General features: G+C 51.0%; 1 protein-coding gene across 2 annotated transcripts in view; it reads left to right on the top strand.

Annotated features, from left to right (window-relative positions):
• aplp1 (amyloid beta (A4) precursor-like protein 1) overlaps nucleotides 1-24,529 on the top strand; it is a 32,510-nt gene extending 7,981 nt beyond the window's left edge. The window contains exons 2-17 of one of the 2 annotated variants that reach the window (XM_084702645.1): nucleotides 12,353-12,532; nucleotides 13,671-13,800; nucleotides 14,674-14,786; nucleotides 15,754-15,938; nucleotides 16,251-16,582; nucleotides 17,309-17,436; nucleotides 17,764-17,838; nucleotides 18,125-18,283; nucleotides 18,753-18,881; nucleotides 19,321-19,420; nucleotides 19,741-19,908; nucleotides 20,149-20,172; nucleotides 20,282-20,349; nucleotides 20,535-20,600; nucleotides 21,009-21,152; nucleotides 21,321-24,529. In XM_084702645.1, the coding sequence (XP_084558771.1) occupies nucleotides 12,353-12,532; nucleotides 13,671-13,800; nucleotides 14,674-14,786; nucleotides 15,754-15,938; nucleotides 16,251-16,582; nucleotides 17,309-17,436; nucleotides 17,764-17,838; nucleotides 18,125-18,283; nucleotides 18,753-18,881; nucleotides 19,321-19,420; nucleotides 19,741-19,908; nucleotides 20,149-20,172; nucleotides 20,282-20,349; nucleotides 20,535-20,600; nucleotides 21,009-21,152; nucleotides 21,321-21,419 (2,100 nt within the window). In that variant the 3' untranslated portion in view covers nucleotides 21,420-24,529. Of the gene's footprint in view, nucleotides 1-12,352; nucleotides 12,533-13,670; nucleotides 13,801-14,673; nucleotides 14,787-15,753; nucleotides 15,939-16,250; nucleotides 16,583-17,308; nucleotides 17,437-17,763; nucleotides 17,839-18,124; nucleotides 18,284-18,752; nucleotides 18,882-19,320; nucleotides 19,421-19,740; nucleotides 19,909-20,148; nucleotides 20,173-20,281; nucleotides 20,350-20,534; nucleotides 20,601-21,008; nucleotides 21,153-21,317 lie in introns of both variants that reach the window. The other variant, XM_084702636.1, reaches the window with a different exon arrangement.
• The last annotated feature ends 226 nt before the right edge of the window (nucleotides 24,530-24,755 follow it).

The following is a 24,755-nucleotide window of genomic DNA, read 5'->3' as shown; positions in this document are numbered from 1 at the left end:
AAGCAAATACAAATAATTTTCTTTTAACCTTCGCAATGTGGGGGGTCTGAGACAGCCCAACGGTTAAAAGAAAACGCTTCACTTTGTTTTTGTATGCGGTAAAGTGGTCGCAAACAAAGGTGGGTCACAATGACTGATGGGTCAGAATGACCCGAGGAGAACACAAGGGTTAATGGCGAATGTTTGGTCCTGAGGCCAGGGAACAGAAGGGATGTGACACATGATTAGGACTGGTGATGTACTGATTCACTGTGACTAGCTTTGCCCCTGGCCAGCTGGGTGCAGGCGAGGGATTACAGCATGAGATCTGACCTCCAGATTTCATCCCTTTCTCAGCAGATTGAGATTGTTGCTTCATGACGGCTGTAGATCCTAGAGGCTTTGATGTGATCTGCACACGGCTCACTCTCATTAGTCCTCAACGAAAAGTGGTTCTTTTTCAAATGATTTTCTTCCCTCTGTCAAAGGGAACTTATTAGAAGCTTGAGATTGATATTTACAAACTCGATCTCTGTTCTTTACTTATCAAAAAAGAATAAGACCAGGATTACATGTCCCTGTTTGTTCCATTTACAAAATGAAAATGTACAGTTCGGCATGACCACTTGAGTTGGCGTGTAAACAAGCAAGCTGACGGTAATCCCCAAACCTAACTAACCATTAATGCACCCTCCATGTCTGAGGCTATATCACTGAACAGCACATGTGAAGACTCAATAATCACAGACTGGGGGAAAGAGAGACACTCCGAAAGAGAGAGTGAGGAGGGGGGGAGGAAGGGAGGTAGAGAGGAAGAGAGAAAGAGAGAGAGGCCAAGTGGCATGTTTGAAATTCTGCAGGGAGCCAGTTGCTACGGTAACAGGGAAGGTAGCCGGCTCCGGTGGGAGGTGTTTCCACGGCAACCGGCCTCAGTGGCCAAGTGATGCTGCTGAGAGGGAAAAAGAAGAAGGCGAGGGAGGGAGGGAAGGAGGGAGGGAGGGAAGGAGGGAAGGAGGGAGGGAGGGAGGGAGGGAGGGAGGGAGGGAGGGAGGGAGGGAGGGAGGGAGGGAGGGAGGGAGGGAGGGAGGGAGGGAGGGAGGGAGGGAGGGAGGGAGGGAGGGAGGGAGGGAGGGAGGGAGGGAGGGGTAGAAAATGTATGCGTAAGTGTATGATACGAAGGAACGAGGGGGGGGAGATGACGGATGAGAGGAATCTGATGAAAAACGTGTGTGTGTGTGTCACTGCATGCCGTGATGCACTGTTTCATTAGTTAGTCTTCCATCAGAGCCTCTGCTCTGCATGGAAATTTCCTTCCTGCCTGACAAAAGGCTTACGTCTGGGTTCCCCTGGCCTCTCCCTGGCCTCTCCCTGGCCTCCAAACTGGGGCTCGCTCAACAGACACAATCCCCTCTCCAGGCATTAGCACAAGGCCCCAGCCTCAGCCTCCCTTTCAACCCTGGCTCCACCATCCCCAGCCTCGCCCCCCCCCCCCCCCTCGCCCAGCCCCTTCTCCTCAACATGCTGTTCATTAAAAGCCCATTAGCAGCTCCTTCATTACCATGAACAATGTGCCATGCACGTTGCCGTGGCAGTCGCAGCATGAGGGACGGTGAGGGACAGTCAGAGGGGATGCCCCTGCCATGTCCTCCCCAGTCGGAGCTGCGGTCCTCGGGCGTTCTCCAGCCTCGCCGAGGCCATCTCCCCCAGAGAGGACCATGTGCGATCATGGAAACGGCGCCCCGCGTCCACATGGAACGCACGGCGACAGGGCAGCAGATGGCGTTTCAAGTGGGACTCTGGTGGCGGTGGGTGAGTGGGTTGGCGGGGGGGGGCGCGAGGTGAGAGGGGTGGTCTTATTTTTATCCTGTATGCCCCACCTCGAAGCCGGCGCCGTCACAGACACCCCGCCTGTGAAAGCATACGCCCTCCAAAATACAGCTGCCACACGGTCCAAATCTCCGTGTACTTTAGCGGGCGTCCGTGTGAGTCGATCAAATGAAAAGGGAGATGGGTAGAGGGGGGGGGAGGAGGGGGGGGGGAGGGAGGGATGGACAGATGAAGGCCCGGGGTGGCCGTCCCCCGCGTTAGTGGCAGCCTTTCCTCCGACGGGCCTGGGAGATCAAGCAGAAGCACATTGCAGTGCCACATCCCGATATTAAATATGCACTGCCCCCGCCCCTCCCCCCCCCCTCCCCCCATCCCCGTGGGATGCCGGTTAGAGAGTGGGGTTGGGGGAGATGGGCGGCGTTCAGAAAGCAATATCACCGAGAGGAAAGCGAGTGGAGTCGTGGGGGGAAGAGACGTGACACGAAGATGTGTTTTTTGAAGAGAGGGCAGAAAACGTGTTACTCGCACAGAGAGGAGAGAGGACCACAACACTGGTGGCAGTCGCATCTGAGCCGGAGAGAGCAGAGTAGATGAGCAGCAGCCAAGGCTTGACGTGATGGATGACAGATGACAGATGACGGAGGGAGGGAGGAGGCACAGGAAAGATCGAGGGGCGGGGGTGACACAAAAGACACTTGGTGAAGGGGTGTGCCTAGATTGTGGAAAGAAGCCTGTGTCTAATATACTGTAACTGAATACCTGGTTCGTTTAGCCTAAATGGGACCTCATTTAGAAGCTTCCTGTCCCGTAAAATCAATTAAACAGATGGTTTAAAAGAGTATAACGTGGTATGAATATCCCAAGTTCCCACTGTAGGCTACATGGAACCACCACAATAGCACCTGTTTGTAAAAGAAAAAAGAGAAAGGGCTTAGTTTCGTATTCATCTTTCCCAAATCCAGTCTCATGCAATTCCCTAATCTTCGGTAACCTGCAAAGAAAAGCGGACGTTTCCAAAGGGAGGATTACCGATTTCACAGTGGTAACAGCGCCGGTTGAAAGGCCGGTTGTCTGTCGGGCGGTGAGACGGGAGGGCCACTGATTCGTAACGCTCAGATGGAGGAGAATTCGAGAGCTGACGCTCAATTCGCCTGAGGGATCCTGTAGCCTACTGTAGATGGATCCCGTACTGCTGACAGATGTGGAGGCCAGCTGTGGTCTGCTTTGTATACAGCTGTGGTATCTATAATACACGGCTGCTACCGAACACCATGGCTGGTATTTTCCTCCTAGGCATCGTCGTCGTGTGTATCACGCGAGGATGTTTAATGAAGATAATGTCTTTCAATTTAGTACCTACTTAGGCATATACCGATGCTTACTTAGGAAAAAAATTGTGCGTGCTGTTTCACCCGTAAATTCGAATTAGAGTCTTTATATCTCACGCAGCAAGTAGGCTATCTGTTTGCACAGTTGTGAAAGGAGTGTGTATCATGTGGAGATCTGATTCAGTGACATTAATGTTGACACTAGACTGTTTCAGAAGGATGGCAGTGCTCAAATCGGAGTTAAGCTTTTGATTCCTTAAATCCTTTGAGGTAGCACTTGAGCTTGGAATCACAGATGTAATCGTTACACAATTCACTAGCCTACATTAAATGGCGACATACCCATTTCGTGATCGTCACTGTCTGCATGGTGAACATAAGGGGCCTTTCTTTGAAAATGTATTTGGAAGAGCTTAAGGCTTTATTTCGGCAAATGTGATCAGCTTTTCATGTGTTTTCTCGACTCCTGTCAAACCACAGCAGTGATTTCGTCTTCATTTCCCCCTTTTTAAAACCGATTTCACGGAGATTTGGCGTGCCGTTTTCTCCAAACACTTGTTAGTCAGCTCAGGCTTTTTCAGTGGGAATTCATCGGATAGCGCGAGAAGAATGTGGAAAGGGCATGCTGAACTTAGTGTGCTTCTATGTTTTTGTGTCGGAGCTCCGGACAGAACGCACGCATTAATCGTGCCCACTTTGTGCCCTGTTTGTTATCGGTGGTGATGACGCGCCGTGACTCAGAAGGAGACGTCTGTCAGGACGTGGGAGAAAGAGAGGGTGGTTAGCACCATAACAAGACATCCTCAATAACAGTACAGCCTGTTACCCCTAACAACCAAGAGTCAGGGAGAAACCTGCGTACAGAACAGGGTTTTAGTTTGGATTTGTTCATGCTGACGCATGTCTTGCTGGATTGTTTTGTCCTTTACAAAGTAAAGAATATGATTCAATAACGCAAAGCTTGGGAATGGTGCATAGGGGATGTAGCTACCAATGCTAGCGTGCCCGTACAGGCATTCCTGCTGGCGTGTCCTATTGTTTATCTGCGTCTAGTGTGGGTGTGTGTGTAACCATGTTTGCGTTTTTGTGGGTGAGTCAGCCTGTAGCCATCTGTTAGTGGGAGACGTGGGACGGAGCGTCGCTCGCGAGCGGCCTTCGCTAGTAGCCTTCGCAAGTAGACTCCATTCTTGTGGGCGAGGACCCTCATGCGGTCTGCTGGTGTGTGGGGGACCTGCTAACAATGACTCCTGGAGGAGACCGGCCTCTTCGCTGTGGGAAGAGAGCTCCGTCACGACCTGCTCTGCTGACTGTTTGCCTGCCAGGCCCAGTCTGTAGGGCGACTCCTCATCAAGATAAACAGGGAACGAATCTGTCTGTGAGTAGCTGGCTTTGTAGCAGCCAAGTCCAAACGGCAGTCACAATAGATAATCATACCAGGTACTTGGTGAATACTATCTTATCACATTGTATCTTGTGACATAATAAAGTCTCTGACCAAAGTGGCATCTGACTCCAGTGTAACCCCACATCTGAAATGAAATCAGATGTCACGAGTTGGCCTTTGTGTGTTTGTGCCGCGGCCCTAAATGATCCCTAGGGGCTGGGACGACAATCAGCCATCTGCTCCCCGTGTGACCGGCTGGGATCTGGGGGCCGCAGTAATCTGGATTGATGAAGCTGGGGCCACAAGAAGGCCAGGTTTGTCACCAGACTCCTTATGACATAACTTCTGCTGTTATGGCTCCGTGAAGTTCCTGGCTGTTCATTGTCAACTGCCATCCACAGGTTTTCTGGGTTTAAAGCTGACTAGTAGACAGAGGTGTCGATGTTGCAGCCCCACAGTCCACTTTCACTGCCGGTTAGGGACATGCGTTGGGGTCCATGTGCGACTTCAGTTTTCTATGTTCGTCCTCCCTCTTAGTTTGGAAAGCTCTGTGTCTTGGGAAGCTTTTTCTCCTATTGTGGATCTGAAATTGGGAGTCAGATGGCTGAGCGGTGAGGGAGTCGGGCTAGTAATCAGAAGGTTGCTGGATCGATTCCCCGCCGTGCCTGACGTTGTGTCCTTGGGCAAGGGCACTTCACCCTACTTGCCTCGGGGGAATGTCCCTGTACTTACTGTAATCTGGATAAGAGCGTCTGCTAAATGACTAAATGTATAATGACCATCACACATGGAGAGCTGTAGTAGTCTGGAATAATACAAGACAGTGAGCTTTGAAACAAATCTGCCGGACAGCCGTATAGCATAGTACATAACACTCAACTACATTTCTGTTTCATTTACTAGGCAAGTGTGTTGACAAGAGGTTAGTTGAAAGCTGACCAATTTCACATTCTGTCAGCCACAGCCCTGCCCAGCCCAGCCTGGCTCAGCTCACACACATTAAGAACAGTCCTGATAGATTAGATGAATAATTAAAGACCCTGATTACAGTGATGAATGCCCCCAAATCTCTCTGACCGTTTAGCACCAGTCTGGGGAGGGGCAGAACCAATGGAGGGTCTTTATGTGGGGAGTAAGGGAGGGAGATGGGAGGGAGGGAGATGGGAGGGAGGGAGATGAGAGGAGGGAGGTGGCACAGAGGGAGATGAGAGAAAGGAGAGGAGGGAGGGGCACTAGAACTGGCAGCCACCCTGCTATTCAGCCATCTGGACCACAAAGACACAGACGCAGAAAACACTGCCTGTGTGCGTGTGTGTGCGTGTGTGTGTGTGTGTGTGTGTGTGTGTGTGTGTAAATGCATGTATACGTGCGTGTTCTCACAAATCCGAGTGCTCATCTGTGTTGCATACATTTACACAGTGCATGCAGGTGAGTGTTCCTGGAATCCTGTGCCTCACCCCCGCATTGGTGCCCAGCCAGCATCCAGGTCTATAAATAACCCACATCCCCCCTGGGCCAGGTGGGGATTAAACCCTCAGGAAGCTCTGATGTCAGCAGTTCGCCCGCCAGCCTCCTCACCCTGTCGTTAACGCGCCGTCCGACCAGAGACGTGGCCCGCTCTGCCAAGCGCACGGCAGCTTGGCCGTGTCCGAGACAGGACGGAACAGGACCGGATGCTGCCGGAGCCAGGCTCCAAAGAACAGCTCTCCCCACATGAACACGTACAGCACGGCCATCTGATGTACGGCCTAGGAGGAGGGGCTGGGGGGGGGGGACTTGTAAAAGGTGACAGATGATGGAGAGCGGGAGGGAAGGGGGGGCGGGGGCTTCAAACCCTCCCAGACCGCCGCGCTGCCTTGCCTGGCCGTGCCGGGAGATTGCATCATCAGATGAGATGAAGTCATCCTGCAACAAAGAGAGAGGTGGGGGGCGGGGGCGGGGGCGGGGGCTGGGAAGGGGGATGGGGGGAGGCTGAGGGGGGGACAGGTGCTGAATATTTAAATAGGCGGGCCGAGAGGAATATGGAAGAGATTGGTCCCTGCCTGGAGAGGGATCCACTTGTACTGACAGGCAGATTTATGGCCAGGATATGTGTTCAGAATTGGCTCCTCTTCTCTCTTTCCTCCCCTGTACTCCTTATCTGTGTGTGTATGTGCGTCTGTGTGTGACCTGCGCTACAGCCTAACGCCCTCCATTCATTTAGGATCTAAAGAAACACGATGACTCTTCCTACCACCCTACAACGAGCACACTATGTCCTCCCTTCACGTTTACTGTTAGCGATGCGTAGGCGGAGTGCGTGCCCTCCGTGTTTTTCTGCTACTGCAACCAAAAAACACTGGGGGTTTCACGACGCGTGAAAGCTGTACAGAGTAGATGGTGAGAGGTTAGGAAAGGAAAATGTCAAGGGATTGTAAACCAGCGAGGGGGGGGGGGGGGGGGGGGGTTGGGGAGAGAGAAATAAAATGTAGAGGGAGGGAGCGGGGGGGGGGTGAAGAGAAAGGAAGAGAAAGAAATAAGGTAGAGAGAGAGAGAAGGGGGAGAGAGGGAAGGCAAAAGTAAAAGAAAGAAAAAGAGAGAGCGGGGGAAGGTAGGAAGAGAGAGAGAGAGAGAGAGAGAGAGAGAGAGAGAGAGAGACAGAGAGAGAGAGAGAGAGAGAGAGAGAGAGAGAGAGAGAGAGAGAGAGAGAGGGGCAAAGAGCCAATCGATGTCTCAGGGCTTGTGTCAACAGGCCGTTATTAATGATGCGTCAGCCTCTGCAGTAGAGAGCTGTCAGGGTGCTCCACCATTGACTCTCCTGCTCGGCTCTGCTCTGGGGCTGCTGCTGTATGCCTCCCCTCCTCCCTCTGCATGGCTCACTGAGACTCCCAGACTTGGCTGTCCAATTAAGGCAGCCCTGGGGGGGGTAGAGAGCAGCAGGGGATTGGCCCTCCCAAGCCCAGGTCTGGGGGAGCCGGGGCACCAGTGACAGGTTGTAGAGTGTTATTGCGAAAGCGGCTGGATCCCAACGCCCTGATGAAGAGGAGGAGGGTTGGGGGGAGGGGGAGGAGGAGGAGGAGGAAGGTCTGGAGTGAGTCATACTGTGGCCAAACCAACAGGAGTCTTACTGTTCTCCAGACCCCAAAATAGAAGAAAATACTGCACCAGACATGGAAACAGCTTTTCGACAGAAAGAGACCATTAGGGCTGTGAATCTGATTGGTCAAAAGACACCGGAAGAGGTCAATAATATAGGCATCTTATGGCAATGCCTGTTGGCTAAATACAAGTGTAAAGTGATACAACTCCAGAACTCAAATACATGTAGCTATCGACAAATGTACTTATGAAGCATTAGAATGGGCCAAACAAAGTCATGTTTGTTTGTCTCTCGCTGTCCTCAACCTCCGACGCTTTATCTCACTTGGCTGATGGAATGATTTATCATTTAAACAGGATTAGCCTCTTGGCAGGTTCCTCAGTCATGTGACCTGTTCTAGGGCGAATAACAAACCCCAACCAGGATGCTTCAATCACTCTTATCCTAGTCCTATAAACCCGTTTAGATCAATTACAGTACCACGTACAGTAGCATCTGGTGTTTGTCTTTTACCTGACCCAAACAACCGAGCAACCAAACAGAGCCAGGTTTGTTATTGTTGTTCTGATATTTATATCGTTCATCGTGCCTGGAAGCTGGCTTTGAGTTGTGCCCAGTAAACAGAGACCGTTCCTTGACTCTGTTTGAACTGCACTCTCCTGACATAGACTTTGCATATAATTGTCTGCTAATGAAGAACTGCGAGGGGGGAAATTACATTATTGTATTGGCTTAGGGCATGGAGCAATGTTGTGTGAAAGAGAATGTATTATTTTCAGTAGAACTGGAAAAGCTGATGTGTTAATTGAGACGTCTCCGGGAGGAAGGTGACAGGCAGGACAGAACAGAGTCCCAGAGCAGGGAGCTGATGACAGAGTTACGATGACACAATTTTTATGTTCACATTAAGTCCTGTTTCAGTGGAAAGATCCAGGCTTGTGGAACCCAACAAGTGCGTATTAGAAGCTTTGTTTGTTTTATCGACGGGGAAATCATTCAAATGAAGCGCCGACCAAGATTCAACACGAAACGCAATCCGATTTGACTCCCATTTCAAGACGAAGAGTTCGAGCAGAGTCTTCTTCAGTCACGCGTTCTCACACTACGCTGTTTTCCCCCGCGGGGGGGTGATCTGAAGTAAGATCTGGTTTGATCTTTTCCCCCGTCGTTCGTGGCGTCAGCGAGGACGTGGTCCCATGACAAACGGCTGCTGAGACACTGCCTGGCGTTGGCACCACCGCGGAGAGAGGGGGTGAGCCTCGACACCCCACTGCGCCTGCTGGTTGTCATGGTGGCAACGGCCGCTGGTGCTCGTGAAGATGGAGCGATCGATTCCCAAACGGGGTCCGAGACGACAGGAGTTCCTCTGCAGCCGGGACGAGGTCACTTTGAGAGGAGGAGGAGGAGGAGGAAGAGGAGGAGGAGGAGGGCTAAACAGAGCCAGGGCCCGTCCCGAAGCAGAGTGTGTGATTAGCTGTTATCGCGGCGGGGCAGATCCAATCGGGGGGCCCAGATCTGAGCTGCGATCGGAGGGTCTGGAGAGCCACGCCGGAGGTCAGGGCCCCGGATTCCTGATGGGCTCCTATTGATTGGGGGAACGGAGCGATACAGTTGCAGGCGCACGCCATTGATTTTCTGCTAGTGCAGGAGTGGCGAGCAGACAGGGGCAGGAGGTGGGGGGGGGGGGGGGGGACGTGGTGGGGGTGGGGGTGGGGGGGACGTTGCCTGCCAGGTTATCTTCTCGAATATCCGGAAGTCTTTTTTGTGCTGTTGACCTTCCCCAAGTTGAAGAGGCATGTGTGTAGCCATGACCTCAGCAGACATATTGGTGTTGCTTTTGTGGTGTTCAGCCTAAGCAAGCATTTTCCTTTGCTCATCTGCGCACACACACACACACACTCAAGTTTCCACACACAATCTGGGGGGGTGTGGGGGTGGGGCTCGGGAAAGCTTGAATTCAGATAAATCAACATCTAAGTATTTGATTTAATTATGTATCATCTCATATATCAAACATCTCCTGTCTTGGATTGTGTGTGTGTGTGTGTGTGGGGGGGGGGGGGGGACTGTTCTCCGTGCAGGCTTCTAGAATTAATAACGCAAAGAGCCGGGGTTACAGCTTGCGGTCTCTAGTGATCCTTTAACTAACTGGCACTATTCTGGAGCAGCACGCTCATTCGTCAGGGCCTGGTCTACATACAGACGTTTATTTATAATCCCGTGTTAATAACCATAGCAGCTTTCACTCGTATCATCTGAGTCAAAGTCTAACCCTGCACACTCCTCGGGCCCCATTCCAGTTATTGTATATTTACATGGCTTTTTATATATATTTATTTTGTGTTCCAAATTTTAATTAGAACTTCAAACACTTTAGCTGCGGTCGGCTAAGGCAGGGCTTCCCTTTGATCGCGCGTCACTCCGCTCACCCTCCTCCTCTCCCTCTTCCCCCCCGGGCATCTTCGTTCTAATTGGCTCAGCGATGCCTCGTCTCAGCTGTCTGTCTGTCAGCGGGGCAGTCTGTATGTGGGTCGGTCTGTGGGTCTGTCTGTGGGTCTGTCGGTCTGTGGGCCTGTCTGTAGGTCTGTCTGTCTGTGGGTCTGTCTGTGGGCCTGTCTGTGGGTCTGTCTGTGGGTCTGTCTGTCTGTGGACCTGTCTGTGGGTCTGTCTGTCTGTGGGCCTGTCTGTGGGTCTGTCTGTCTGTGGGTCTGTCTGTGGGCCTGTCTGTCTGTGGGCCTGTCTGGCTGTGGGTCTGTCTGTCTGTGGGCCTGTCTGTCTGTGGGTCTGTCTGACTGTGGGCCTGTCTGTGGGTCTGTCTGTGGGTCTGTCTGTGGGTCTGTCTGTCTGTGGGCCTGTCTGTCTGTGGGTCTGTCTGTGGGTCTGTCTGTGGGTCTGTCTGTCTGTAGGCCTGTCTGTGGGTCTGTCTGTGGGTGGGTCTGTCTGTGGGTCTGTCTGTCTGTGGGTCTGTCTGTGGGTCTGTCTGTGGGCCTGTCTGTGGGTCTGTCTGTCTGTAGGCCTGTCTGTAGGCCTGTCTGTGGGTCTGTCTGACTGTGGGCCTGTCTGACTGTGGGCCTGTCTGTAGGCCTGTCTGTGGGCCTGTCTGTGGGTCTGTCTGTGGGTCTGTTGTCAGTGTCTGGTCTGAGGGAGGGCGCTCACTGTCAACTCCATGAATCTTCCCAGATGCTGTCAACGGTGGCCCGTCAAATGTTTATCTCTTTTCCGCAAGTGGCTTTTTTGGAGGGGATGGGCTGAGATTGGGAGCTGGATTTCACTTGGCGGTGCAGGCAAGCCATGATAATATCCCTTGGCTGTGTGTGCTATCTTCTATCTTGTTGTTATTTATGATCAAAGATGAGTCCCCGTTCTGTCAAAGATACCGCCTGGATCTGCGAACTCCTGGCGCCAGTTCTGTGATCCTTCTGAAGATGAAGAGGCCTTTACGCAATTGCATAACATAATACAATTAATGTTCATTTGGGGTTGTTTAAAAAATGCAGCATAAATACAATGTTTGATCTATGCTAGTGAAGCATAGATAATATCTTAGCTGTTTGCAGTGTTTCCCTCCCTCCCTCCCTCCCTCCCTCCCTCCCTCCCTCCCTCCCTCCCTCCCTCCCTCCCTCCCTCCCTCCCTCCCTCCCTCCCTCCCTCCCTCCCTCCCTCCCTCCCTCCCTCCCTCCACCCCCTTCTCTCATTTCTCCTCCCTTCCTTCCTCCGTCCTCCACTTCTCTGTGCAGTGTTAATGTAGTGAAGTGGCCCAGTGGTCAATGAGCTTGTATTAACACCTGACTCCCGAGGCCTGGCTACTGTTTGTTCCTTCATGGGGGGCCCCCAGGGCCCCCCCCCCCCCCCGCACAGGGAACCGATCCCAACATCAATAACAACATCCTAGAAGGCTGCGGGGGAAGGGAATGCGAGGAGAAGGAGAGAGAGGGAGGGGGATGGGTAGAGCGAGAGAGCGAGAGAGCGAGAGAGAGAGAGCGAGAGAGCGAGAGAGCGAGAGAGCGAGAGAGAAAGAGAGAGAGCGCGCAGGCTTCTACCTACTTGATGTACCGTTGCATATCTTTGCACTACACCTCCTCTCCTTGGCCCCTTTTATTTCTTTTCTCGTCGGTGCGAACAAACCTGGGGGCGGAGGCAGCCAGTCAATAACTCTGACTTTTTATCCGCTCTGGCTGTCACTCACCTCAGGGTTACCGTGACGACCTGGGCTCAGATGTGCATCTCTCCTCTCCTGAACTTCCTGTATGCCGATATTCTCTCTCAATGGACAGAGAGAGCTCAATCGCTCCATGCATTAGCTTGAAAGCCCTTCATTTTCTAGGCACACGTCTCCTGATATCTCTTGTCTCCGCTCCGCCGCACCCACACACACACTCTCTCTCAAACTCAATAACGTCCACCACTGTGTTTGCATCGACTGCTTGTCCTCACCTCTCTCAGGTCAACAACAACTAAATATTCTCTCTCTTTTTATCTCTTCCCATGCTCTCTCTTTCCCCTTCTTCCCTACATCCTTCGCTCCCTCCCTCCATATCTCTCTCCCTTCCTCCCTCTCTCTCCCCCCCTCTCTCTCTCTCTCTCTCTCTCTCTTTCTCCCTCTCTCCCCCCCTCGATCTCTCTCTCCTCCATATCTCCCCCCCCCTCTCTCTCTCTCTCTCTCTCTCTCTCTTCTCCCTCTCTCCCCCCCTCTATCTCTCTCTCTCCTCCATATCTCCCCTCTCTCTCTCTGTCTCTGTCTCTCTCTCCCACCAGGCCCTGCCCATGGCAGAGGTGGATGGACCAGGCCCCCTAGGGGCAGAGCCTCAGATTGCCATGTACTGCGGCCGCCAGCTCCTGCATATGAACCCCCAGACGGGCCAGTGGGAGCCAGACCCCCAGGGACGCCAGGGCTGCTTCACCGAGCCCAGCCAGATCCTGTCCTACTGCCAGGAGGTAGGACACGGGCACACCACCTCTGCCGAACCCAACGCACCCTCCTGGAGAAATACATCATTTTACTAGTACTATTCACTGTGTGCTATGTAGATCTGTACTCTATGTAAGGCAACTATGGATGCAGTAAGATCAGTCTGAAAATGTTTCATTCTGTCTCTCCAACTGGGTTTGTCTTGTCCTCTCTGATCTATATATTTATGCATATATAGTGGAGCGATGGTGGGGAAATATTTGGGAATATTTCTTAAATGTTCATGGTGCCGTGCATCTCTCCCCCTCCTGGTCCCTTGCGTGTCCCGTTCTCTCTCAGACGATCCTGGACGATCGTCTAAATGGATGAGAAATAAATGGGCTAAGCTAGGTAGAGAGGTCGCGGGTTCAAATCCCGCCCTGTACGTCACTTTGGTTAAAAGCGTCTGCGAAAGGAATACGTGACACATATACTGTAGCTCGCGTAGAATCTCACGAGGGCCTTGACGACACTCAGACGAAGGTGATCGGGTGGGAACGTGCGCCACCTGGAGGCAGAATGCGGCATCCCTCCTGAAAGAGCACAGTCACACTGCCCGAGCGGCCGTAATGTGATTAAGACGGCGCATTATGCATCTGTGATTGCTTTCCCACAAAAGCCCTCCTTTTTTTCCCTTCGACGTTTGTGGAGCGAGCTTTTAGAGCCGTGCCAAATATGTCTGCTGACCTATTAAACCTCATTCTAGGATGCCGGTTACTTATCGCCGCATTCTTTTAATTGAAAGTAGTCAGTAATAAAATTAGGATTACTGAGAAAAGGAGAACCGTCAGTTGAATTTGAGCAGACAGGGCTGTAATGGGACCCAGTTGAGAGCCTTGCGTGCAGTCTCTGCCCTCAGGCCTCAAAGATGTGTTGCATGAATCTGTCCTTTGTTACCCCTCTATCCCAACTGACTGTGATCTTCCTCATCCCTTCCTTTCCCTTTTTTCCACGTTCCCCTGTTCATCTCCACCCTCCTCTTCCACCCTGTCATCCTCTTGTATCTTGTTCTCTCCCGGTCTCTCTGTCTCTCTTTGTCCCACGCGGTGTCTATCCGTGTGTCTGTCTTCTCTGTGTGTGTGTGTGTGTGTGTGTGTGTGTGTGTGCGCGCGCGCGTGCGTCCAGATGTACCCAGACCTGCAGATTTCCCACGTGGAGGAGTCCTCCAACCCGGCCACCATCCCAGCCTGGTGCAAGAAGGGCTGGGACCACTGCAAGACACGCCCCTTCATCGTGCTGCCCTACCGTTGCCTAGGTACGGGAAGAGTCATCGTTATTGTCGCCACCTATAGAAATCCTCCCCTTCGCTATCGTTGGGAACTGTCAGTTTGTCACTCGAAACCAGCCTGTGTTTGCCCGTCCTTTGATATGGGAAGCCAATTCAGTGAATGTGCAGCCACATTCCTGACGGGATGAATATTGGATGGGAATGCTCGACGAAGCACCTTTTTAACTTTGCTGTGTCTTTCATACATGGGCTGCTGCCCCAGCCGGTGTGCTTGTAGTGCTGCAGCAGCACAGAGAGACACTCCTCCCGGCCCCACCTCCCCTCAGTGCCACAGTCAGCGCCAACAACTCCTGCTCATTACCATGCAGTTTTCTGTCATTAGCGTGGAGCTCAGGGTTAAGACTGCCTCTCCAACAGGGCTCATTCGCTTGGATGGCGCGCTGCACTAATGTAGTAATGTACTCTGTAATCAGTTCTTCCCACCGACCAACCCCTTGCTATCTCCCTTGTTCATTCCCTCCCTTCCTGTCTCCCTCATTCCCTCCCTTCCTCCTGTCTATCTTTCTCTTTCCCTCCCCCATCTACAATCCGCCCGTCTCCATGTCTCCCTCCCCCCTTTCCTCTCTCCCTCTCCCCTCTCTTCCGTCCCTCACGGTATCCCTGTCTACGATCCTGCCTGTCTCTCTCTCTCTCCCTCTCTCACTCTCTCTGTCTCTCCCTCTCTCTCTATCTCCCTCCCTCTCTCTCCCTCTCTCTCTTTCTCCCTCTCTCTCTCTCTCCCTCTCTCCCTCCCTCCCTCCCTCCCTCCCTCCCTCCCTCCCTCCCTCCCTCCCTCCCTCCCTCCCTCTCTCTCTCTCTCTCTCTCTCTCCCTCTCTCCCTCCCTCCCTTCCTGGCGCCAGTGGGGGAGTATGTGAGCGAGGCCCTGCTGGTGCCTGATCGCTGCCGTTTCCTGCACCAGGAGCAGATGGACGCCTGCGAGAGCTACGTCTACTGGCACAACGTTGCCAAGGAGGTGAGCGGCTCCTCCTGTAAAGTCATCTTTTTGGGGGGGTATTCATTGTGCTTCATTGGACAGTGGGAGGGAGGGAGGGAGGGAGGGAGGGAGGGAGGGAGGGAGGGAGGGAGGGAGGGAGGGAGGGAGGGAGGGAGGGAGGGAGGGAGGGAGGGAGGGAGGGAGGGAGGGAGGGAGGGAGGGAGGGAGGGAGGGAGGGACTTGCAGCCAAGGCTTTAGCCTGCAGGGTACTCTCAATTAACCGGTGAGCTGCTGGCCGTTGGCAAACGTCCTTTTTAGAGACTCGACACAAATTTTTGAGTGGTGTTTTAGATACAGCTGCAGACAAGATCTGCTGTCGAAGGGAAATATGACCTAGTAGAGGGTGGTGGTCATTTTTTTTTTTAATTCAAATTTGAATGCAAGGGAAGGTCTGTAGATGGCGCTGTCAGATTACATTCATGACTGGCTGACGACAGGCACTGACAGCGAAGAGAGAAGGATGGAAGGTAATAGTGGGTCAGTGTTGAAGCACACACAAGATGAACACACTTCCATAGTGTGTCTCTAGTGATTGATAGCAGTACATAAGCAAACACATCAACATTGGCCTCCTATTTATGTTATTGTATGACTGTGGCTTTCATGGATTCCTGCAGAGGTTGTGATCACCGGAATGAGACACTGTGAAGTGAAATCTGGTTTGGATTGGATTTTGTCGTGAACAGCATGGCATCCGTTAGCCTGATATGTCCTCCTGCCTGCAAGCTTCCATGTTCTCCTGTTTCCTCTTTATCTCTCTTCTGTCGCTCTCGCTCTGTTTCCTCTCTCACTACCTCTCCCTCTCTCTCCTTTGCCGTTTTCAAGATCCTTCATTTGAACACGATTGGGACAATCGGTTATCTTTAGATTCTTAATTTCCTGACAAACCCATATCTCTTCCCCCCCCTCCTTCTCCCCCCCCCCCCCCCCCCCCTCTCCATTTCAGGCCTGCACGGCCGACAGTCTGGAGCTCCATAGCTACGGGATGCTGTTGCCGTGCGGCACCCGTTTCCGGGGGGTGGAGTACGTGTGCTGCCCGGGGAGGGGCGCGGGCGGCAGGACGGAGTCCGAGGCGGTGGACACCCTCGCCCCCAACCTCGGCCCTCAGGCCACGGGCAAAGTCAACACAGTGTACGTGTCTCGCAGAACCGGAGGCAGATCACATCCCCAGTGTTGTTCTTCCGAGGGAGCCGTTGTCTCGCTCGCTTGTCGCCGCGCTGGCTCGCGTATCAAGTCAGATGTCATCCGCATCCTGTGGAGGACAATGCTAGCGCGTAGAGAGAGGCGCTCGCGCGCCGTAGCGTTCCATTGGGGTCACTTGGCAGACACGTGTGATTTATTTCGACTCCACGCCTGTGCTGTCACTCTATGGAGGCAAACGAGTGTTAGGTGTCATGATGAAGAAAATGATGATGATGATTTCCTTCCCCCCCCCCCGTGCAGCACCAAAGTGGCCCCCCCCACCCCGAGCCCCTCCCCTGACACGGACGTCGACGAGGCCGACATGGAGGAGGAGGACGACGAGGTGGTGGAGGAAGAGGAGGAGGAGGAGGTGGAGGAGGAGGAGGAAGAGGAGGTGGACGAGGGGGAGGAGGAGGACGAGGAGGACGAGGTGAAGGCGGCGGCGGCGGTCAAAGAGCCGGAGGTGTACGAGTACTCTATCGACACGGGTCCCTACCAGGCCCCAGACTACCTGGACTCGTTCTACTACGATAAAGGAGGCCAGGGGGCTCGCAAGCCCACGCCGGCCCCACCGCAGACCAGGGGAGACAGCTGTGAGTACCCTCTCCCTCCCGCCTTCCCCCTGGCCCTCCATCTCAGTCACCCTCCACTGCTCGCCGTCGACAGAGAGCTTTCTCAGCTTTTGGTTGATTCTGTGCAGTGGTTAACAGTGCAGTAAGAAGGCTGGGTAAATGCTGACAACACCACTAAACCCGTAGTTGTCACTTACTCTTCTTTTACTGGGGAATGAAGTGCACTGCCCAGTTAGCATCTCCTCCACCACCGCCATACACTCTATCTCTCTGTACATTAATGGGTCTACCTTTCACAGGCACATACACACAAACACACACATGCGCGCATACATCCACACACGTCTGTCTTTGTGGCTGGATGTAGGACGTAGATCGGCATGTCTATAGCTGATGTATTTGCTGCACTCCGACTCAATAATGCTGACCGCTCTCCCACTATGTGGATCAATGTCTCTCTGGCACTCTCGGCCTCGGACTGGGTAATGATTGTTATCTCTTTCTGTCTGACTAAACCACCCACCTCTTCCTTTTTCTGCCTTGCGCTTTCTCTCCCTTTCTCTCTCGCTCTCTATCGCTCTCTCTCTCTCCATCTCTCTCTCTGTCTCGCTCTCTCTCTTTCTTTTTTTCTCTCATTTTCTCATTCTCTCTCTCTCTTTTCTCTCTTTCCCTCTCTTGTCCTTCTCCTTCTGTCCATTGCCCTCCGCTGCCTCCCTCTCTCGTCTCTTCCTGCCCCCCCCCCTCCAGTGCCCACACCACGTCCCACAGACGGAGTGGACGTTTACTTTGAGATGCCGGGGGATGACAGCGAGCACGCCAACTTCCTGCGAGCCAAGATGGACCTGGAGGAGCAGAGGATGAAACGCATCAACGGGGTAAATGGAGGGGCGGAGACCTGGGAAATCGGAATTGGGGTTGGCTTGTGATGAGATTTGGAGGTGGCAGCCAATCGGATGAAGCTATCCCGGCGCACCGCCGCCCACTCTGCGGGCAGATTGGGGTAGATTGCTCTGGGATCGCAAAGTCATGTCTTAATGAGCCAACAATCAGACACCGCCAACGCTCCTGTTATCAGACAGCGTTTCACAGAGGTTGCTGAAGTGAGACGGATAATTACAACCTCAGCCTCTATGGATTCCTGTGTGTGCAGGGTACCGTGTGTGTGTGTGTGTGTGTCTAAGCTGACCACCTCTCTCTCTCAGATCATGAAGGAATGGGCGGAGGCAGACAACCAGTCCAAGAACCTGCCCAAGTCTGACCGCCAGGCCCTCAACGAGGTAAACGCCAGAGGAAGCAGTCCCAAACATATCCAGCCAATCCAAACACAGTACAAAGAAAGTGCAGTCGGCCCCAAAAGATATCCAAAGTCTGATCGATCCCAAAGAGAAGCACAGATATCCAAAGTCTGATCGATCCCAAAGAGAAGCACAGATATCCAAAGTCTGATCGATCCCAAAGAGAAGCACAGATATCCAAAGTCCAGTCTAGCGACAGATCCCCCGGAGGCCGCCGAGGTGTCTCTTCTGACCCCCTGACCCATGGTCCTCTCCTCTCTCCTGGCAGCACTTCCAGACAGTGCTGCAGACTCTGGAGGAGCAGGTGACCGAGGCCAGGCAGAGGCTGGTGGAGACCCACCTGGCCCGGGTGGTGGCCACCCTCAACAACAACCGCCGGCTGGCCCTGGAGAGCTACCTGACAGCCGTGCAGAGCGAGCCCCCACAGGTGAGGGGGTGTGGGTTTGGGGTGAGGCCGGAGGCCGGAGGTCTCAAAGGGCACGTGTGAGGGAGAGACCCCTCTGTGGGGGTTATGGCGAGAGAGGGTTCAATCGTACGACATGATGAGGACCTCGTCCGCTTGCCGTGCTTTGTTGGGATGTTCGTTCGGAAAGGATCGTTGCCCGACTCCCTTTCTTCCTCTTTCTCCCCTGCCTTCCTCTCCTCCTCTCCCCCCTGCTCCTCTCCTCCCCTCTTCCTCTCCTCTCTCCCCCTGCTCCTCTCCTCCCCCCTTCCTCTCCTCTCTCCCCCCTGCTCCTCTCCTCCCCTCGTCTTCTCCCCCCTGCTCCTCTCCTCCCCTCTTCCTCTCCCCTCTCCTCTCTCCCCCCTGCTCCTCTCCCCCCTGCTCCTCCCCTCTTCCTCTCCTCTCCCCCCTGCTCCTCTCTCCTCTCTGCTCCTCTCCCCTCCTCCCCTCGCAGCCTGAGCGGGTGCTGCAGGCGCTGAAGCGCTACATGGCAGCAGAGCAGAAGGACCGCAGACACACCCTCAGACACTACCAGCACATTGAGGCAGTCGACCCACAGAAGGCTGAGCAGATGAAATTCCAGGTGTGTGTGTGTGTCTACAGGTTTTATTACTCTTGTGACAACCAGAAGTCTCCCCAAGTAAACAAAGGGAAAATTGAAGTTGTGAATAAATATTTCTGGTCCTGACAACTGCAAGTGTTATTGCTAGAGGGTGTTTGGGGTGTTATGCTTAGAATATTATTATTATTATTTGTGTTTAGAGTATTAGGATTAAAATGACTTTAACGTTAGTGTTAGGCTTAACACGATTTCGAAACGACATAAGGTTGTTGCTGTAGTTCCTCACCAGTGTAGGCAAATACGTGTGTGCGTGTGTGTGGAGGAGTGGGAGGCAGATGTGTTAGTCTTTAATGCCTCTTCAATTATATGTTTGTCTTTTCTTTTTACAATTCCGTCTTGGTGAGGCTGTGCCTGACAATCAGAGGAGAAGCCTAAAGCAGAGTGATGTTTTGCTTCCCAGGTGTACACCCACCTCCATGTCATTGAGGAGAGGATGAATCAGAGCTTGGCTCTTCTCTACAAAATCCCAGTCTTAGCCGAGGAGCTGCACGATGATATCCGTAAGCTAGTCTCTCCTCTCAGAGCTGTTAGGTTTCAGGGCCAAACATTGACATTGTGAAGAAAAAAAAAAGTGTTTATAAAAACAAACAGCTTCTTTTATCACGCTTGAATGTCTAAATCTAGAATCAGCCTTTGTGGACGATGTGTGATTTATGCGCCATGAGTGTTGCAGTCAAAACAGTTAAGAGAAGCAGTACCAAGAATTTCAATGTACCAATGACCTACATGACTTAGTACTTGGTACAAAATGGCAAACAAACTTGAAACTGTCCCTCTTTGCGTTTTACATTTCCCGCTTCTTCCCTCCGTGTCCGTGCAGAGGAGCTGGTGAAGGCGGAACGCGGTGACATCAGCGAGCTGATGACCACTTCCTTCTCCGAGACGCGCACCACCGAGGAGCTCCTGCCGGCAGAGAGCCAGGAAGAGAAGGACGATGAGGAGGAGGAGGAGAGAAACTTCCAGAACAGGCCCTACCCACCCCACATCGGTACTGGAGATGTTTGCCACCACAGAAAAAACGTTTGAACATTTCGTCCTCGAAATATACTTGCACAGAAATACACAACCACTTAACGGATGCATGTTTTTTTACTAAATAACACACAACTCACTCACGTACAGATCCTTTGAGGAAAACCATTTAATCACAGACCGATTGAACACGTTTACCCTCAGAACACAAGATGGCCGACGTGTTAACCCTCTCCTGTTTGTCTTTTGTCCCCAGATCCTCAGCCCAGCAGTAAGAAAGGTGAATGAGAGCCTGGGGGCGGGGGCATAAATATCTATGATTCACAGTTCAAATGTTCCAGAGTGTTCCGCACTGTATTTTAATGTGGCGTGTCTGTCTGTGCTCCCAGCCCCTACGGCGGACGAGTACGACTATGGCACGTCCGAGAAAGGCCCTGCGGATGAATACGAGGAGAAGGTGAGGGATTCTCTCCACTCTGGAGCATGTTTAGGGTCTGATGAATTGAGGTGGGTTTGCTCCCTTGTGTGCTGCAATTTCCACTCAGCTGGAGGCAAAGACACTCTTCTGTAATGGCCTATTAAATTGTCTTTCTCTCTCCCTTGCTCTCTTCACCCTCTCTCTCTCCATCATGCTTTCTCTAGATAAACACCTCTGTGGAGCTCAAGCAGGTGGTCTACAAGTCCCCGGGGATTGAGCGAGATGAGTTGGTAAGGATGTTTCCACACATCACACAGCTTTCTGCACCGGCCCTCTTTTTCTTTTTTCTCCGTTCGTAAGTCTTTTTCTTCAAAGTTAACATTCTCCTCCTTTCCATGGGCGTCGTTAGACCCTTTTTACTGGGGCACGTGCCCCAGTATAAATCTGCTGTGCCCCAGTAAAATCTAGAAAAATCTCAAAGGTTTGAGTCTGAACAATTAATACTTAATACTTTATTAGTCAGTGCATTCATTTAGATTGATAATCCCGGAAAAAAATAAACGCAGTATCCCAATCAAGCATGAAAGAAAAAAAAAATGGGATATGAATAAGGGCCGTGGCCCAGTAGAGTTTTATGTCTAACAATGCCTCTGCTTCTCCTCTCTCTCTTCTTTGCATTTTCCTTACTCCCTCCTTAGCAACCTGACGCCCTGGAGACATTCAACCGCGGGGCCATGGTGGGGTTGCTGGTGGTGGCCGTGGCGATCGCCATGGTGATGGTGATCAGCCTGTTGCTGGTGCGCAGGAGACCGTATGGGACCATCAGCCATGGCATCGTAGAGGTGAGAGCCAGCCCACGGACACACGTCCTTGTATTCAGCCTCGGTCGAGTAAAACAAATTAAATGCAACTTTTTGACTATTTACAACAACAAAAAACCCACTCTGAGAGGAAAATGTGAAGGGTAGTTTAGTGAACAGCGTGGTTTGAACTGTGCCTGTCTGCAGCAGGTTGACCCCATGCTGACCCCCGAGGAGAGACAGCTCAACAAGATGCAGAACCACGGCTATGAAAACCCCACCTACAAATTCTTCGAGCAAATGAACTGAGGCGGTGGGTGTGGCCTGCCGGTCATGTCCAATCACATTCTTTGTTTCCCTCTAGGGGCGGTCCCACTCACTCCTCCAATGACGTAATTAAGATGTATTACAACCTAAAAGTAATTGACAAGATAGCAGGAGATACGCCCCTTTCATACTGTATATGACCAACCATGTCCCTGCATCCTTCTAGGAGGAGAACAATTCCATGTTGAGACCCAGTATCAAAGACACATTACCAACTCACCCATCCTCCTAGTTGTTTGGTTCAGGGTTAAAAGGTGTTCTGGCCACAGTATTTCCACCTTCATTCAAGAGACCCACAGCTTTCCACTGGTCTGAGTTTGGCCCCCTTATTCTTGCAGAAGTGGTCATCTGTCAGAGCCAGCCCCATTCTTCGCCAGTGTTGTGATTGTAACAAGTTTGGATCAGTATAATATGAGTTCATTTAAGCTAATTGTAGTGTCATTGCAATTGATTAACATAAGGACATTAAAGTAAAAACTCTTTATGAGGAACCTTTTCAGTCATGCTTCGGCAACTACCAGTCCAATCCATGTTTTTGTGGACACTTCCTGTGTAGAAAAGATGACCTCCCTCACTAACCACACCTCCACAAGCCAATGGTGGACTTACCATCACTAAGACCCAGTAATCATCACCATCATCATCATCACAAATCTGTCTGTCAGGGCTGTTGTGGAGGCTTGGTAAGCATGTGATGTATTTTTAGCTTGATTGACCGTAGTTACTTCACACCCAAAACAAAAACATAAATCTGTCCATCCTAAACCCTTGTGGAGAGATGGTCTGCTTTCTCAACTCAAATCCATCCCCCTTCAATCTGAAGAATTGTACACAATCGACCCTAAGAGCCTACTTCATGTGACGGAAGCTACTCATTTGATCAGTGTATCAAATGTGCCATTGATTTTATTTAATGAGTAAAGTGAATGATAGATTTTAATTTTTTCTTGTACTGCTACCTAAAGAATTGTAACAACGTAATCAGAAGTCCATTACTTTATTGAAAGCATGCAAATTTGGTGTATGATGCTACTGTATTTGTGTTACTGTTTTGCTTTTGATAAGATGGAAATGTCGCAATGGAGTCAGTGTACATACTCTAAGTCTAGGAGAAAAGAACCTTACTTAAAAACCGACATTTCCAAGATTAATTTGCATTGGTGTCATGGAGTTATATAAAATAGAGAACTTAGTGCTGTTCAGAGAGAGAACATTTTCCTAACATGGCTGATTGAAAACGGACTGTTGTAAAAACCAGCACAAGTCAACGACACAGTAACTTCTGACTGAATGTATTTTAGGTAGAAGCTGAAGCTCCATCTTTACTCTTGGTAGTGCATCTGCCACCCTAGTGGGACCCTGAGGAAGTCCACCCATGTGTTGTAGACGAGCTTCTCGCCTGTTCCTCTCATCAGGTCCATGTAGCTGTCTGGTCCTACTCTCCTTCCCATCCTGCAGGCTGAGTTTAGGTGTTGTCGTGGGTTCATAGTTGACTTCATCGTTTCAGAGCGTTAACAGGAACCAATTAGGCGTTGATGGTGACGTTCAGATAATTGGTCGTAGTTTTCCTTTGAGCGGGGACATGTACAATGTCGGTTTGAGTTCAAAGGTGAACGCCCTCTTTGCGTTTCTCCGGCATATGACACGTCTGTGTTCATGCCAGCCTGACATCTTAGCCCCAACAATGTTGAATGTTAACCTTCTGATGATGGCGTTTTCAGTTCAACTCTTCGTCACTGATAGATCGCATCTCACCGCCGCAATCACATTAGTCAGACTACGATCAATATTGTTCACTGTGTATATTTACATTGCAGACGGGAGGGATCGCCTTCTTCTAGATTGTTGACCTGTTGGGTGGGTTTGAGTCAACCCCCATGCTAGCAGCTGAGCTAACTGAGAGGCTAATGTTCACGTCATACAGTGCGGCCAAGAGGAGCCTTCCCTTATTGTCCCTCTCCTCACTACGAGCGCTGTGAATCTGCTGTACCAACGACACATACCAAACCCCCCCCCCCCTCCCCATTCTCTCTCAATGGATCCTGGAATCCTGGAAATAGCTCTTTTTAAAAAGATATATAAATACTAACGAATCCTGGAATCTTCACCTTTTATTTAGACCAATGGCTGGATTTCTGCTGCTTTCTACATGCTGTAGAAAATCTGCAGTGATAACATCAGGAAAGGGATGAAGCGCACCACTCAAATCCATAACCACGTTATATCCTGAACACTTCGTTGAGTACAAGGGGGAAGTTCATATTCCATTTCCTGTGTTGCTTTTGACTGTAGGAATCCTAGATTGCGGTTGCATCACGATAGGTAAAGAGTGAGTCCTTGTATAATTTGTACAGCTCTGTTAGTAAATGAAAACGTGGTATATTCACAGTTGAAATCTGTTGACCTTGTATTGATACCGAGGTCATAGACGAGATTAAGCTTGCCTATGTTTCCCCAACCTCTCAAGGTGTCCTACCAGCATTTAGCAGAATTAGACTAGTGTGTACTGTAGTTACCCACCTCACATTTGTATGTCTTCTCTCGGGAAAGAAAACGTCTATGTTGGCCTCCCTTCCCTTCTCTCCCAATGATAATGTAAACGATGATCATGGAGATTTTAATTGCTGCATTATTGCCTTTTACAATGCTGTGTTTTGGATGTAATTATATGTATTTTTTTTTATAAGTAATAATTGATTGGATAGAGAGGGTCTTGCTTATTTACTGTATGAAAATTTAGGAATTCTAGCTTGTCCACACATAGAATCCAGTGATGAGTTCAGTGATAGTCAAAAGGAATCGACCTATACTGTACGAATTGATCCCTAACGTAGCACCAAGCACAACTACAACCAAATGGAACAAAAATGATTAAAAGAAAACTGATTTAAACGACCATTAGTGTGACTATGCTGATCGGATGGTTTTGGTAGCATCTTTGAGAGAGCTGATCAGTTTCATTCAGATCTTGACTCATTTGACTAATTGTCTCGAGTTGTTGTGTAATTACTGTACTATGTGCAAGCAATCTGAGAAACAGACGTCTGATCAAGCTAATTAATAGTGTAATAAAATGAAAAATGACCCATAAACTCTTGTTTGTGCTTTGTTGGATCACAGTTGTTGTAGGGCCGTGGTACATATTGCATTGGAGAGGGTGGAACCTTGCGGTTATGAGGGGTGCTGGCTTGGGTTGGGGGAGCCCCTCTGATTCAGTTTCACACTGCTCATGGAGAGTATATTTCCATAGCAACAAGGAAGCACTTCTTTGGAAATAGAAACTTAGAACTCCTGAGTCTTGTGTCTATTCAACTCCTG

The sequence above is a fragment of the Hypomesus nipponensis genome, chromosome 2, assembly GCF_054491055.1.
Source record: "Hypomesus nipponensis isolate SF chromosome 2, ASM5449105v1, whole genome shotgun sequence".
In the NCBI taxonomy this organism is placed as follows: domain Eukaryota; kingdom Metazoa; phylum Chordata; class Actinopteri; order Osmeriformes; family Osmeridae; genus Hypomesus; species Hypomesus nipponensis.
The sequence above is the reverse complement of the archived record's forward strand: the minus strand, read 5'-3'. Positions and strand labels throughout refer to the sequence as shown.